The sequence below is a fragment of the Drosophila willistoni genome, assembly GCF_018902025.1.
Source record: "Drosophila willistoni isolate 14030-0811.24 chromosome XL unlocalized genomic scaffold, UCI_dwil_1.1 Seg141, whole genome shotgun sequence".
Lineage (NCBI taxonomy): Eukaryota > Metazoa > Arthropoda > Insecta > Diptera > Drosophilidae > Drosophila > Drosophila willistoni.
Genome location: NW_025814052.1, coordinates 456,616 through 473,946, shown reverse-complemented (window position 1 = coordinate 473,946; position 17,331 = coordinate 456,616). Strand labels below are relative to the sequence as shown.

At 33.0% G+C, this 17,331-nt stretch overlaps 1 protein-coding gene across 2 annotated transcripts; it reads right to left on the bottom strand.

Annotated features, from left to right (window-relative positions):
* Positions 1-13: 13 nt before the first annotated feature.
* On the bottom strand, positions 14-17,331 carry LOC6649201. Of its 2 annotated transcripts, none has more exons than XM_023179184.2 (4): positions 17,237-17,331; positions 5,356-5,519; positions 914-1,069; positions 14-261 (listed from the first exon to the last, which is right to left on the bottom strand). In XM_023179184.2, exons 2-4 carry the CDS (start codon positions 5,506-5,508, stop codon positions 94-96), a joined length of 477 nt encoding a protein of 158 aa, XP_023034952.1. In that variant the 5' UTR covers positions 5,509-5,519; positions 17,237-17,331; the 3' UTR covers positions 14-93. The 2 variants fall into 2 exon arrangements, with proteins under 2 accessions (XP_023034952.1, XP_002071007.3); XM_002070971.4 differs by lacking the exons at positions 14-261; positions 914-1,069 and adding exons at positions 1,340-2,070; positions 2,139-2,231.

The following is a 17,331-nucleotide window of genomic DNA, read 5'->3' as shown; positions in this document are numbered from 1 at the left end:
ATAGATAGAACCATAACAGGGGGAGAAAAAAAACCTATTGCATAATATACATATATTTAAATTCATGTGCTGACTAGTTGAATGGGTAGATCTCTAAATTTCGTTCAGTTTCTCCGACTCCTCGTTGGTTGCTGTTGTTTTTGCGGTTGTGGGGCGACTTGTGGTCGTTGTGGTAGGATCTTCAGAACCTCTAACCACCAAAGCGTCACCAAAAATGGGTTTGAAGAATAACACAAACCGGGAATAACGACGGGCGGAGTTCTGCAAACAGAAATGCATTGAGAAGTAAATATTTATTGATCAATCGATACGCATAACTATTTTTTATAAGCCATTCCTTTACGAATATATATTTAATTGTGTAAAGAAATCGATGCAATAACGATTATATATCGAACACAAAAATGGTTTTATCGAAGTGGAATATCACGAAATGACAATCGACAACTCTAATCCTTGTATAGCTGCTCGATATTTCAGTAGAAATTTAGTGATACATTATAAAAGTTCTTGTATATCATTTCGGCATAGTGAGTCAAACTTTGGCTTTCAAAATATTGAGTTATCTAACTTTTGACTTCCATTTTTTCTTGTTTTCATCTAGTAATCGATAATCAAACCGATTTCGTTCAAAAAGACTTAAATGTTAGCCCTGATCTATTTGCCAGGGTTGGGGAGTGAATAACTAATAAATGTTTGGTACACATTCTATTTAAAAGCTCAACAGGCGAATAATGAGCTTTTCCTCGATTCACTTGGGCTTATCTTTAGGCTTGGGAAAAGCTGTGAAACAGAAAGCTTTTAATTTGCTTGGCCAATTGAAACTCCTATCGTATGTATTAGCCGTTAAACACGTTTAATTTTCAATATCTCAATAAGGAAAAACAAATACACAAATTCAAAAAAAACTTACCATAATCAATCTTGATAACGATTGCGAGACATTGGTGATCGTTTGGAATGATTTATTTAATAGCTCACCCGGGAAATCGAGTGAGACATCGTCGCTGGTGATGTTCGCTGCATCGTTCAGATCTTTCCCACCGGCGCGTGCCCGACGCGGCTTACTCTGCGTATGAGATATATAGAGAAGAGATAGAAAGAGAGAGAGAGAGAGAGAGTGAGAAAGCTGAACTTGACCAACAACTGTAACTGTAACTATAACTCCAAAGCCGAAACCAAAACTGAATTCCACACAAGGCCAAGGTCAGAGGCAACAACCATTTAAAGAAACACAACGACTAAAAAATTCGTAACCAGCCAATATACAAAAACCCCAACAAAAGTTTTTGATTATTTTTGTGTGTTGGTTTTTGTTGTTGGTTCTCGGTTTGTTTCGTTTTTGTTTTTTGTTTTTTTTTTTTTATTGGTTCTTCGCTTTTCTTGTCTTTTATGCCAAATATGTACAAATATGTATGTAAATATGAATGTAACTTAAAACAAATGTATATATCAAATTCCATCAATTTTGTTTTTTGTTTCGCTTAAAATCTAATTGAGCAATTTTCACTAATCAGGATACAACAAAAAAACAAATAGGATAAAGGGGAGCAGTGGGTGGTGAGTGTAGGTGAGTGAAAATGATAAATTACAATATTTTAGCTCTCTTTTTTTTCATTTTTGAAATATTTTCGTGTGTGTTTTTTTTTCGTTCATTATGTTTATAGTTTTTAATTTGTTTTTTTTTTTTTTTTAGTAGCCCGCCTCATCGGAATCGGGAGCTGGTGTCGTAACACCGGCTATGCCATTGACGCCACCCGATGAGCCCTGCAAAATGGGTCCAGAGAAACCTAGGAATTTGGATACAACATTGCCAAGGCCAGCATTGGCATTGCCATTGCCCGATGAGGAGCCACTGAAGGCTGTGATTGTGGTCAGAACGCCAGTGGTCAGATCATTGGCTATATTGCCAAGTGAACGGATTTTCGGTGATACGACAGCCGTTATCAGAGTCTGAAAATCTTTAATTGGCACCGGCGATTTGATATCCCATTGCTTGTTCTTCTCAATATTGGAACGATCCAATTGTTCAATCACACGCGTCTTTGTGTCCAGGAAGTTATCGATTTTCTATAATAAAATTTGAAAAATTATCATAAACATCTCTGATTTTCTGCCTTTAGTGATGATCTACTTACGCCAAAAACAAATCCAAGTACAGCATTTTTCGCCTCGAAAGTGGCATCGGGCAATTTTCTTTTGTTGCGATCTAGGTCAGCACCTAATACCTCCTAGAATTGGAAATATAACATACGAACATGGCAGTTCTATTGGTTTTTCTCTTTTTCTTTTCTTTTTTTTTTTGTCATTTTCATTCATACATAAAGCCGAATAAAGTTTACCGGTTGTTTGATTGTTTCACATTCAGAAAGTTAACAGCTATAAACATAAACAACAAACTGATATATCGAAAACAGTTCAATACATTTTTTGATACTTTTGAAATTATCTCTCGATCCATTTTCAATAAACACCATGTGCCAACTCAATTGCATTTCGGAATACAAGATTGAGATTGAGATTGAGATTCCATATAGAAGAAAAATGTGTACTATTTTGTCTCTTTAGAGAACTTCATTTAGATCCATGTCAAATATTGCTCTTTTAGGTCTTAAAAAAGTTACAGCCAACATTATAGGAAAGCTTTTTAAACAAGTGTACATATTCTAGATATATTTATTTAATGGCTATTTAAATGGATGGGACAAAGGAGGTTAATTAACAAAGCTAAGTAATTCTAATGATAGACTTGAAATCATCTTGCATAATAAAGGGTTTCTGGCCTTCTGTTCTCAGTTCAATATTGGTATAAATCAGATTGAATTCTTTGTCTAATTGCACATTGAAAAAGTCCAATAAAAAAAAAAAAAACATATTTAATTGCTGACAAATCATAAATTTAAATGAATTGAAACCTGTTCGACTTGACCCAATTTTTGTGGGCTCAAGACAAAGATCAACTAACGCATACAGATATACAAAATAAAAACACAGACAGATATATGTGTATATATAAAAAATTACTCCATATATTAAGCTCCATTCTAAGCTGTGACTTTCAATCTATGGTAATCAATATAAATACAAGTATTTAAAATTCACAACGTCATTGCCAAACGAATCGAAAGAAATCGATAAAACATGCGATATATATGCACTCTGAGAAACCGAAATCAAAATCAAAATCAAAACCAAAACACAAAAATCCACAAATTGACTCATTTCTAAACAAAACGCATAGGCAATGGCCAAAGGGGAGAAGAAAAAAAATGAAACCGAAAAAAACCAAGAAACAATTAAATCCAAAGACAAATTTTTATAGTGCAGTCAGATTGTTCAAGTGTTTGCCCGATCACTTGTAATTATACAAAGTTTTTGTTTATTTTCCATACGTGGCTTGAAGATAGGAGAGGAAATGGGGAGGAGTTTCATTAATGATGATCGTATGATCCGATATGTCTAACTGTTTTTGTTAATTTTTCCTCATTACATTTGTTTCTTTGCATTGTGACAAAGCAATGACAAATTTCTGACGTCATAATCAGATGATGAAATATATAGTTGTTTACCATTATATGTGATTGGAATAACTAAGAGCTTTGCATAAGGTTACAATTTATATATTTTAGTATACAAATGTGTGCTGTTGTTTATATGTTTGTGGGCTTTTTTTATGAACCACGTCAAAATATTTGAAATATATATGTATATAGTCACATAAAGGATCTAACTGACATCAAATTTTTATTTATGGTTTATATTTTTTCTTTAAAAGAATTTTAGAATTTACTCGAACTTTCGTGACTAAGAGCTTCTAGCCTTGAATTCTAAAATTTTCCCAGTTTTAATAGTTCTAATTTTAATGATTCTACACAGTAAATCTTCACAAATTATGAATGATGTTTCAGCGTCATTAAAAAAAATTCTTCGGTTATTTTCCTAAAATTTCAAAAAGGACTGAACTCTACAATATGAAATCGATAAGCTATATTTTGATTAGAAAACGTTATGTTTGAAACTTTTGTATATGTATCTTGGATATTTTCACATATGTATATCCATTTTTAGCTACTGCAAGTCATTGCAATATTAAGATATAAATATCTAAATAAGAAAAATAAAAAAAAACAAATCTTGTTAAACAACAATCTCTTTTAGCACATCAAGGGCTAAAGATATGCTGATTGATTTAGTGGATGGTAAATTAGAATCCAACCCAAAAAGTTGTGAAAAAGATGTAGTTTTGGGATAAACTAGTTTTCCGGTTTGATCATATTTTCCATGCCCACTTTTTTTGGGGGGTTTTGCACATTTGACACAATGTTAATTACGACAAATGGATGAAATTAATAAAGAGGAGATAATATTTCTCAATATTTAACACAATATATGAATACCATAGTGAAGAAAAAAAACCAGTCCGCCTATACTTTAGACGAGTATATCGACTTTACAATACCCTACACCAAGGAGATCTTAATTTCAGATAAAAATAGTCCCCAGTCTCAAATCTGCAATAGTCATGTAAGATATTTTATATCCAATTATATAGAAATTTGTAATCAAAGAGAAAGAATGAGTAGACTAGAGACAAACTCTTGTTATCGATCATTTGGAAATGTCAATCGATAACTTTGTGATCGACTGAGGGAATCTGCATTGTCTAGAAATATACCGTTTCATCCTGTTACGGGGTTACAGGGTACAACAAAAGAGAGAGGCGCTAAATGGGACACCTCCATGTGATGGCGGTTTAACGGCGCAACGCGTACCGAGGCGTTGGCTTTTGGTTTTTGAAATGTTAACGTAGGTCGTTAACAAGTTTTGTCTTCTTCTTTTCTTCTTCGTTGGTTTTTTTTTCTCTTTCTATCTTTACGTTTTTTTTTTCTTTTTTTTTTTTTGTCGCCATGAAAAGAGCTCAAGGTCGTTGGGTGTTCGATATGAATTTGGAATTTCATATTACTTCACAGCGGATTTTGAGAAATTTGTTAGAGTGTTTGGGTTTGTTGTTGCTATCGTCGCTGTTGTTGTTTTAGTTTCTTCAATGGTTCAATGCACTTTTTGGCAACCAAAATTCAAACAAGGAAAAAATAAACTCTTGATGATTGCGCTTACACAACGCTTACAATAACAAAAGGCCCCCCAAACGATCTCAAGCAAAGTGTACTTTCAAACGCTCCTGGCCTACCCCAACAAAAGTGGAGAGTCGGAGAGGAGTGTTAATGGTGGAGTATGGCGAGGAGGGTGCCAGATGTTGGTGGTTGGGGGGTGGGGGGCAGATATTCAAGTTTCGGTTTCCACTTCCTAGTATTTTTCAGTTTGTCTTTTGTTTTTATTTTTGTTATTTGACTTTACCTCGGCATTTATGGGATTAAGCTCTGGTTCGATGCTGTCCTGGAGGTCCACTTGTTGCTGTTGTTGCGGTGCGGGTGCCGTTAGTGCCAACGATAACGATAACGATAGCAGAGCCACCATCATTAGCCAACATTTACCATTTATGCTAGGCATTTTTGTCAGTTCTGCAAACAAGAAAAATAACAAAAATGAGCACACAAAATGAAATAAATGTGAAATAGGTAAATGAAAATTTATATGTCATTGGAAATTAAAAATTTGTTGGACAATTGTTTTTTCTTTTTTTTCTTTTTTTGATTTTTTGACACTAACACTCTGTTGTTTTGCAGGTAAACAAGAAAAAAATAGGAATTACAAATATTTGTTTATTTGAATTTGCTTTTCGTATGGTGTGTAAGTAGTCTTAATTTTTTTTTTTTTTTGTTTTCTTGTTGTCCGCCGCCAATACGCCGCGATACTAGCACGTTCACTAACTTTAAGCAAATGACTGCAGACGAAAGTTACTTCAATGATTTAGCAGTGGCCAAAAAATCGGTTACCACAACCGAAATGCGCAAGCGCAGCAGTAACGCTGCGCCAGCAGCGCAGTCAACGCGTCGCAGAGAGCAGAGCTTTTCGCTGCTGACGTTCGCTGCTTCTGCTGATTGAATTTTATTGCCCCCACGTCCAATATGCGCAATGGCTCTCCTACGCCAGCAGCGGACGGGAGCAGAGCACCAGCTGCAAACTTGTTTTTTTGAGCTCAAGCGAACAAAAAAAAAAAACAAAAAATAAAAATAAAAACGCTCAATAAAGTGCAAAACATGGAAGCAACACCAACATTTTGTGGTTAAGTCACTCCGTTGATGCCTGATGCCCGACGCCTGATGGTTGATGGTTGATTGCTGATGGTTGTTCCCACTTTGCGATGTTTCTGCAATGCGCTTTTAATTTCTACTTGCTTTTTCTTTTCAATTAAGAAGTAATATTGCACACAAACATATACATACACGCACACGCACACGCACACTATTTATATCTATCATTAAATCGTATTATATACCGTATAAAGACATCATCTTGATCATCTTTAAGTTGACCCTTTTAAAGTAGTGACATAAATTTCAATAAAAACATGTCTAAGTTCATCGATGGTGTTAATGTTAATAATCGATTAGATACAATCTCGATGCATCGATGTATGTCTGATGTTTTTCTAAATTTATAAAGTTTAATGTTTTCTAATAATCAAAAGTTCTCATAATAAAATGTAAAATTAATCTTAAATGAATAAAGTATTAAAACCCACTGGCCACTTTTCTGAATGTCAGCCTTATCTTTTAAAAACTATTTTAAAAAGTATTTATGGGATTTACTTTCCGAAATTAACTTTCATTCACCTGATTTCAATTTATTTTATCTGTTAATATTTTGCCAGTCGATGAAAAATCTTTTACCTTATCTTTGTTGTCAATCTGAAAGAAATGCGCTTAAAGTTATAACTTAAGTAAGGCTTTAAAAGGCTTTTTAAAGACAGCTTCATATAACTATATAATAAAATTTGATGAATGAAAAATAAAATCGATGTTTTAGTAAAATATCGATACTTCGCTGAACATCGACATCAACAAAAACATCGGTAAACATCGAAAAACATGGCCAAGAGAACATTGATGTTCGATGCATCTATGTTTCTTTACATCACTATTTTAAAGGGTTAAAGCAACATAGCCGACTAAAAGTATAATCAAATATAATCGCACAAGTTATCGATATATAAAATATAATCCTCTGCCATTTGAACTTTCAATAAATTAAATGAAACTTAACGTAATAAAAATCGAATATTGAAATTTTAGCAATTTAACAAGACATATGAAATGAAGTAGTCTATCTGATGTTTAGCCACTTTTTAATGGCGGCAAATTTAATTCCCTATCGTCGGTAGTTCATGCAAAATAATACCAAGAATCTGCTTTTGTCGCCAAATGGCGCCAGGCCGAAGTCCCAAAAAACAACAATTGGGAGTAAATTGAACGCTTCTGGTATGCAGTTAAGTTAAGATCAAATGAGCCTAGATTTTTCTCAAATGATTCATAGGTGTATCGACAAAATTAAAGATTTTAAAAAGAAATATGCTCAATAAGTGACCAGCTCAAATGGGGGTAGTTGGCTTTAAAATGAACCTGCCGGAAAAAGGGCTAAAACTGGGATGACAAAATTTGCGGAACCTTATCTTAATAAAATAATTGATTCAAATAATATTAAGATTTGAGAAAATCAAAATAAAAGTGCAAAGATAAAAAACGATAGGAAAAAGTGTTTTATTTAAATAATCTATTTGTCCTTATAAATTAACCCTGTTTTGGGACCTTAAAACATAAAGAAAAGGACACTCCATACTATGAAAACTCTTAAATATGCAAGTTATTTTTTCCTTTTAAAACCTTTAATCAATTGACTAATAACTTAATGCCTTAAACTATTATCCCATACATTTTATTTTGAGCTTGATAAAATAATTCTGTTTTTAGATAATGTACAACTTTCAATTTTGAAGTCGTTTCCTTAAATATTTCTTTTTATAGAAATTAAAAAGTACTTTTTGAATTTAGAATTGAACCAGTTTTATTCTCACATCAAAGTTGAATTAATCCAATAGTCAAAATTAATTTAATTTCTTTTTTAGTGACAAATATTCGTCATGAATCATACTTCTTTATCGATTTGTTACAGACTTCAGGCATATAAATTGAAGTCTTGATCGTTTTTAATTCCATTTTTAGTTGAGTATAACAAATAAATCAAATATATTTAGGTCGACAGTAAATGATTTTACACGATTAACATTATTAGAATCCCATTAACTATAGCAATAGTTTATCTCTATGTTAAAAATAAGCTTTAAATTATTTAGCAAATCGGATAAATTAATTAAGTTGATTGCCTTCAACCGTGTGGATATATGGAGGGGTTTGGAGTATGTGGGGCATGAAGCTGAATTGGCCAATAGACCGTTCTAAAGTGGAGTCAAAGTGCAAATTCAAATGGAAAACTTAATAACCAAGTTGCAATAGGAAAAATTGGTACAAAAACAAAATATTAAAACTCATACTGCCATTATAATGGCCTGAAAGCGAAACTAAATAAACATATTCTAATATATGTACACATACATACACACATGTACAAACATAAAACATATATGCATACATACATATGTATATATGTATGTATGTATATGCATATGTGATTAGTTAATTTGACTCCTAGAAACAATATACAAAACAATTAGCAGACATAATAAATTGCTGGCAATGCCAATGAAAAGTATCGATTAAATCAATTTACTAAACTAAAATAGAACAATAAAGAGTTGAAAATATGTATATGTAGAATAAACTTCAAACATATCCCCTCCACCACAAATCACAATCATTTCACACATCAATTCTAATTGACACTTGACCAGCCTTTCCAATTGTTAAAACAACATACATTTATCTAACATCGACGAAGAAGTATAATTTCATAAGATTTTGCATTGAGGCGGCATTCCTGTTTCATATCTTAAATCTAATATCTTAAAACACACAGTTTTACATTTTATGGCATACTTTAGGGGATAAGAATCCCACATATTATATTCTTAAATGCGTCAGTGTATTTTGATTTTTTAAGAAATTTTTGTTTTTAATTCATCGATATGATAAGTTTTATATGTTTATGTGATAGGTCAACACTTTGACAGTTCTAAAATGGCTATCAAATTAGTTATTCCAGGGAATTCACAAACAACAGAATGCATTTAACTTAATGAATATTTTACACCGAAAAGTTTACTTTGGATATGCTGTCATATTAATTAACTTAAACCATTTAACAATGCAATTAGATAAACTAGATCAAACACAAATCTACATATAAAGAAAAGAAAACCCAGATGGTTTCTCACTGTGTATTATGCATTTATTATATGTATGTATGTTGCCCGAAGAAATCGGTTGAACTAGTTACTTAATGGCTCCTACAATTCGCAATTTGTAATTTGCTTATCGATGCCTTAATGCCCGAAGGTCAACAGGTAAAACAAAAAGATACTAAAAGTTAATAAAAATAAAATACTATTAATACACATCTGTGCATATGTACATATGTATATTGAAACATAATCCTTAATTGCATTAAGAGAGGTGCCTACCGGCCACACCCCAATCCAAGGTTGTGACATTATTTTATGATAAAACATTTCGTTGACAAAGAAATAAAGACCAAAATGCAAAGTGCAGGATGCTTAACTATGTATTTTGTTTTTGCTTTTAACTTTTTCTTTTTTTGTGGTTTTTTTTTTTGTTTTTTTCTTTTTGTTTTTTTTTTTTGTTTTTGTAGGGCACAAGGTCGAAATCGGTTGACAGAGAGCAAAATGAAGAGTTTCGGAGGTCTGCAACTCCAGCTTAACGAGCAATCTTGAATTGAGATCTTGCAGAACCTGTGCCAGCAGCTAGCTCCTATATGCCTGACTGCCTCTTACTTTTGGCCTGCTTCGGTCTCATTTTGTGGCTTAATTAACTTTCAATTTTTTTTTTGTTTTTTTTTTTGGCTCTTTTATATCTCATTTTGTTCAAGTTCGTCAGCAATTGAATTGGAGAGGAAGTGTGTGTACATATGTAGGTGTAGACCAAGTCTTGGCTCGGTTTAGGTTTTCAATTTGTTCTCTACAGAGATTGGCAAAGAGTTTATCCTGAAAACGTGATTTGTTGTAATGAAGTAAATTGGTAGGTAATTATCTTAAACTTATACCTTTTGTATGAAATGAAAATCAAATTTTGCACTGCAAATCCTTTCACTTCCTTGATTGTTACAATTCTACATGGTTTTAGCGATTTTCAATTGTGGATCACCTTACGTTTCTTACTACTTTTCAATCTGTATAATCTTTTCAAAAGATGAATATCAGCTTGAATAATATGAAAGGGTAATGAACTGAACTATAGTTTCGTCATCCAAATAGAAATTTTCTAGATTAAAGTAGTTTTAGCAGGGTATTTTGAGATCTTATAATAATGTAAATGTATGGGTACTATTTGTTGATTAAACACATATTATATGCACATTATAATCTGTACAAGAATCAATCATATATCAATGTTAAGTATTCGTATCGATTCAGTTAAACCAACTTATATGACGGTAGTGCAAAGTCACCACACTGAGTTAACGACTAATTTTATTTTATATGTATATGACCTTTCAACCAGTTTGGCCAAAGATCATAAAATGTTACCGACCAAAAGACAGAACACAGAAAAGAGTGTGTGTGTGTGTGTGTGGGGTAAAGTGGTAAAATGACATACAAATTATTCAATTAAAGCTTGTTGTTGTCTGTCATACTGGCGCCTCATTCTGGCTGTTCATAATTGTTGGCCAATTTGCTTTTGGTAAGTCAGTCAGTCAGGCAGTCATATGTTTCTCTATCCCATGTCTAAATTGTCTTGCAACTCTTGTTTTTAACATTTCAGCCACATGAGTGACATGGCCAAGACCCCAACGTAATATTTCTGCTGCTCTTGTATCTTTGCATACCCTGTTGGCAAATCGTAACAGAGTTGAGTATATTTGATCATTACCCATTAACGTTTAATATTCATTATACACTTATTCTCTTAGTTAGTCAAACAATTTAATTAAGTAAATGAGTCAAATGGAATAACTAAAAATTTGTGGAGCTTTTCTGCCATTTCAGGGCATTGGTCATAGTGTTATGTCTATGGTATATTCAAGTCGTTGCCTTAAATGCTGATGGTTGTGCTAATTGCTTGGCGCCCCTTTTGCACATAAAACTGATAACAAAAATTGTTGCAGGTATAGTGTGGTTGGTATTTACTTTAAGCGTAAACTTTAATTTATATAAAGTTGTCTTTTATACTTGTTGTCACGGACTGGTTAGTCCTTGCCCACAAATGTTGACCCAACATTATACTAGATCTTCATCATCAACAACAACAACAACAACAACCACACGTGCAGCAACATCATCAAAGTGATTGCAATTCCAGTTCCATTGTGTAAAATGTCAAATGGCGTAGAGACGCATTAAATTTGTACTAACCAAAAGTAACCAACTTGTTCTCCCTCTCCCTCAGCACTAGTCTCAGGTCTTATATGTACGTGTGTATAGTCAGTCAGTCAAAATGTTGTTAAACTATAATTTAAGCATTACCCAATGCGAAAGTTATGCAACAATTGTCATTATGCACTATACACATACACACACACATACACACACACATACAAACATTTCCAGTTGTATACGATTTTTCAGTTATTCAGCTTTTTCTTTACTATGTCGGTATATTAATGTCACACATGTTCTGAGAGGTGGAGGGGCGTCCCATCAGACATCAGACAGCAAAAAGTGATCAACTACTTAACCTTAGTAAAGTGTAATGCATGCATTCCTTGCTCCCAAAACGGCCACAACGAATTGACGTGATTAGAAAAAGGTGTGGCCAATTTGATCCATCCAACTAAATCCAAGTTAAAGTCAATGTGCAAAGGTTAATGCCGACTCGATACGATACGATTCGATTCGATACGATTCTCGTCTGCCTATCAACTTATGTTTGTACCTACACACAAAAAGTCGTTTCATATCGTGTCGGGTTTTGGTGCGTTTGATTTTGTTTTTTTTTTGTTTTTTCTCTGTGTTTTTGTTTCTTAAACATTAAATCGAATTTAATAGTTATAATTATTTATAGTATTTGATAGATAGATACAAATAGCTTTGCCATTTGAAGGTTGACTTTAGATAGAATTTGACAGAAATCATGTTGAGAGTGAAAAACTATTTGCAAATTGCTTGCTCATAATTAATTGCCAATTATTTATTCTTAAGTATAGTATCTGAAAATCTGAACAACTTGTTCTACTTGCTTCAATGGATTAACAAATTGCATCTACCCGAAACTAATTACAGTACAGTGTATCGAATTCAAGAAATATAATTCTTAGCGAGTCAAACAAAAGATTTGTGGGTATATTTTTTGATGAATTTTCCAGATGAATTCTTTGGCTTGCGAAGTCCAAAATAATAAACCAATTTAGTTACCAAATTTATAGATTTTTAAGGACAAGTTGTGAGCCGGGTCTTGTTACGACACTATAAAATATAGATGGCTTGGCTAATTGAGAAACTGTATATAAGGTTTGAAAGGTAATTTCATTACCCACATAAAGTGCAGTTTCAGTAGTAACCTTATAATTTTGAAAACCGTTCTTTCGAAGACACTATTTGGGTTTCCCTTGTGAGCCATCTGAAGAAATACGTAGAAAATATTAAATTTATGGAATATTTAGCCACCTGCCGCTGCCCTTCACTGTTTTTTTTTTTCGCTTACAAAGCTGTGTTTTTGTGTTTTAAATTTTCATTGTTCTTTCCCCCGTCTGAACACTGGCCCACAACTGGCCATTATCCCATAAAGCTTGACTCTCATCATCCTGACTTTACAACTAAAACTATCTAGTATGACATTAACTCTGTTTCAGTTCTCTGTTTCAGTTTTCTGTAATCTCTGGAACAGAAAGAATCTCTCACCAACAGGAACAATCTTAGGAATAATGTTCTACCATAGATTAAGATCATTCAAAATCTTTAGTTTAGCTTAGATGGTGGCAAAGCTTTTGGGACATACAGTTTTTTGTCTCTGAATTTTGATTTTTTGAGATTTTTAAATGATGTTATTCAACAGATTGTTCGTTTCTGTTTATACCATTAAATTTGTCATTGTTTTAAGATATTGTACCGTAAGTTTTGTGAGCTCAGCTATAGATATTTTCTTTATTTCACTTTGCAAGAAAACTATAGGTCTAGTAAAACTAAGATATACATTTAGATTTGAATTTGTGTCTTTGGTTTTTTGGGTCTCTCAACTTAACCGAGTTTCACGATAATAATTGATTCTAAACTATAAAAGAAAGAGAATTCAATTCCCGTCGAATGAGATTTCGGTGGCAAAACACACAGGTTAGAGGTAGCAAGTATAACTATCTCTTTTTGTACACAACCATTCAAAAATGTAAGTTTATGTTGATAAAGTGAAACAAACTTTTTGAAGAGATTTGTTTCCTAGAATAAACTAATGTAATCCAAAATCTTTTTAAAAAAAAATATAAAATTTAAATTGTTGTAAATTATTTTTCATAGGAAAGTAAGCTCAAAAATGATTCGAACAACTGTATATTTAAATTGACTTCAGAAATTTTATTTAACTTAAAACTATCGTCTAGCCAAGAAATTGTGTGAACAAAATTGTATTCAATCAGTACCAACCGACACGGATTTGGCACGCTCATATTTATAGCATGCAGTTCATTAAAAACAATAAAATATATAGAGAGAAAGAGATAGAGAGAAAGAAGAGAGAGAGAGGAAAAACGAGGAAGAAGAGGGATGATAATGCGGCACATCAAATTTACATAATACGCGTTAAATGTAAAAACAAATGGACAACAACCAAAAAGTGAAAAATAAAGGGCGGAAAGCAAATCAAACAAATCAAATACAACGAAAAGACATTGTTTTATTGCCAATTTTGATCAGTTAGCAAATGTATATATAAATATATATCTATACATGTAAGTATGTTCATATATATATATATATAGGTTTTCAGTTACTCAAACATTTCCGATTTGCATAATCCAAAAGGAAAATGAAGTCTCTAAAATCAGAGCATTTATATCGAATTACGAAAAATAAATGCATAAAATGTATTAAATACAATAACACACAGAAAAAAAAAAAAAAGAAAACAACAACAGCAATGGAAAAAAAAGGTTAATAAACTTATTGACCGAGTTAGAGAGACAAACACCTGTATCTATGAAGCATTTGGTATAGGCCAGAGGAACGCCCCCTCGCTGGTTTGCCTTCAACGCGGCCAGCTTTTGGTGTGCTCCACTTTCATGGCATTTACTTTCGCTTTTAATGTACCCTGCAACTACCCAACCAGAGAAAGGGTATATTAAGGTAAGGCAAATCAAATTAAATTCATACGCTTCGATTTATTTATACCTATTATTTTTATACTGTAACTACCATTAAGTCGGACATATTCCATGCCTTCTGTCTGAGCCAGGGTATACGTAAGTCGATGACAGTTGAATGAAAGTGTACGGAAATTTTTCCGTTTCAGCCACTCATCGCCAGGCATTGTTGCTAGTGTCGATGGTGCTGCTGGGCAAGGGCTTATCTTGATATAGCCATCGACTCGCGACGACGCGAGACGCGACAATATATCGACCAAGCGGAGCAGCAGACCAACGCTTGGCTTTTTTCTTCTTCTCATTTTGTCAACGACCTTGAAGATCGTTACCGGTTTGCTGGGGCCAAACCAAACCAAAGTGGCTTGCGTTAACGCACTCTTTTTGGCTATTCATTTGGATTTATGTGACTCTGCAATGGCTGGTGTGACTATCGGTGTCTCGGTGACTCGGTGGCCTATGCCATTGACTTTCATTCATCCTCAGTTGATTATTGAAAAATGAATGCGACGGCTATCAACAGGCAAATATATCATTTGAATTGTTTCAATAAAATTTGAAATGCCAATCGGCAATCTACATTCATTTTAATATAATATAAATCAATTAATATTTAATCAAACTAATGTTAACTGAGTTATCTTGGTTAATAAAATGTGCAAAAGATTTTAACGGCATATTAAATAGTAATTAAATACACTTCAAATTTGTTACTTTTTATATGGGTTAATGAGAATTGAATTAAAACGAAAAAAACTAATGAATACAATTCAGGCTTAAACGAAGAAACATTTAGTTCTTTTAATATATTTTGTCTTGTTTCCAGTGCCGGAACAAGTCAACGCGGGGCTGGAAGCAATCAAAAAACCAATATTGCTCTCTCTAGTGAATGAAAATCAATCAAAAACCGTTCGGGAAAATAATTGTTTTTCTTTTTAAAATTCTTAAACATACATTTTTATACCCTTGCAAAAAGGGTATATTAATTTTGGTCAGAAGTGTGCAACGCATAGAACGAAGCATCGCCGACCATATAAAGTATATATATTCTTGATCAGCACGACGAGACGAGTTCAAATAGCAATGTCCGTCCGTCCGTCTGGATCAACGCCAACTCCTTCTAGACCGTTGGAGCTACAGAGCTGAAATTTTGCATGTAGGCTTATATATACTGTAGGGGTTGTATATATCGGATTCAGCCGGATCGGACCACTATATCATATAGCTCGCATACAAACGGCAAACGAACAGTGACTTTTCTCAATAACTTCGTTATTTTCTGAGCTATTCTCGTGAAATTTAGTATTGAAAACTGTGACTTTTGCCAATAACTTCGTTACTTTTGACGCGATTGCTTTCAAATTAAACATTTATTAGTTTAATATATCTGTTAATGACTGTTCCGAATTTGACAAAGATCGGTTAACTATATCATATAGCTCCCATAGGAACGATCGGCCTAAGATTGTAGGCCGTTCTTTCGCCTTTTTTGATAAAACGTTTTTCCACTTTGATGGCTATAGGTAAGGAAAGAGCTACCAAAAATGTTGCAAGGGTATACAAACTTTGACGCGGTCGAAGTTAGCGGTTTTATACATAATCTGAATTTTTCTTTTAGACCTAATTTTTGACAAATTCCAATCAATTTATTTGCCATTTAGCATTTTTTTAAATGTGAATAAATATTGTGATATACGAAATAAATACATTTTGTCATGATTTTTTAATAAACCACATGATGATATACATACATCAAGATATTTTGAAAATCGGTTAAAATTTTTGTCAATCCACTACACTTAAAGATACGATTTTGAACCAAATATGATGTTTATATTTACGTTTCATTCGAAAATTGTTAGAAATATTAGTTTTCGATGTTTGAAGGAAAAAAAAAAAGCATCACTTCCCAATAAGAAAATGAATACATGAATTTTGAAAATATTAACCTATTTATTTTAATTAATTTTTTGGGAGCACTCTGTTTGAGTTTCAAATGATATTTGGCAAAACGAAATTATTGACTTTCGATGGCTTAATTTCAATTCGGTTTATGGAAATATTGGCAGAAGGCCACATTATAGACAGAAAGTGTGAACAATATATTTCAAAAGCGGCATCTTAAAAAATGATTAATAAAAGTCTGCTAATCAAAGCCAAACATTGCACACACACCCAAACGAACAAACCAAAAGCACACACACAGACACACACACACACACTCATACAGATACATGCATTTCGACTATTTATTTGAAATGTTGCAATGCGATGAAAGCATTAACTTTGCGAACTTTCATAGTGACCTATGCCCAAAAAACAAAAACAACATTTTTACAAAACTTAATCCCTAATAAAAGCAGCGGAGTATAAACTTGGATAATACCCTCTATAAAATAATAGCCGAAACGCCGACTCAATGTACCACCTTTAGTCAAAGTTTAATAAATGACTATGCCTTCTACTAGGAATCTCTAGTTGGTTTTAGAAAAACATATATGTATAATCGTAATCGAAAATTTTACTCAAACTTGAGCAAGTTTGTTGTCTAAGTCTTTTGTTTTTGTGACCAACAAGTTCGGCTTGAAATATTGAATCTACCCGAATAAGTCTTTGCTAAATACAGGGTATTAAACACGCACAACCCAAAAATATAGCTTAGCCTAGTTAGCAAGTTTGTTGCCTAAGTCTTTTGTTTTTTGGCACACATTTTTGTTTTTTTTTTTAAATTTTTTTGGCTTTGAGTATTTCGTTTCTTCCCTCTCTCTCTCTCCCCCTGTTGCCTTGCTCTCTCTCTATCTCTCTCATCCTTTCGATTTCACTCTTTAATTTGACTGCATCTAGCAAATAAATCACTTACCAAGAAACAAACCAGCAAAAAGTTGTTCAGTTTAATTGCAATGTGAACTTTTTCAACAACACTCGGCACAAAGCACCCGAAAATAAACACAAAAC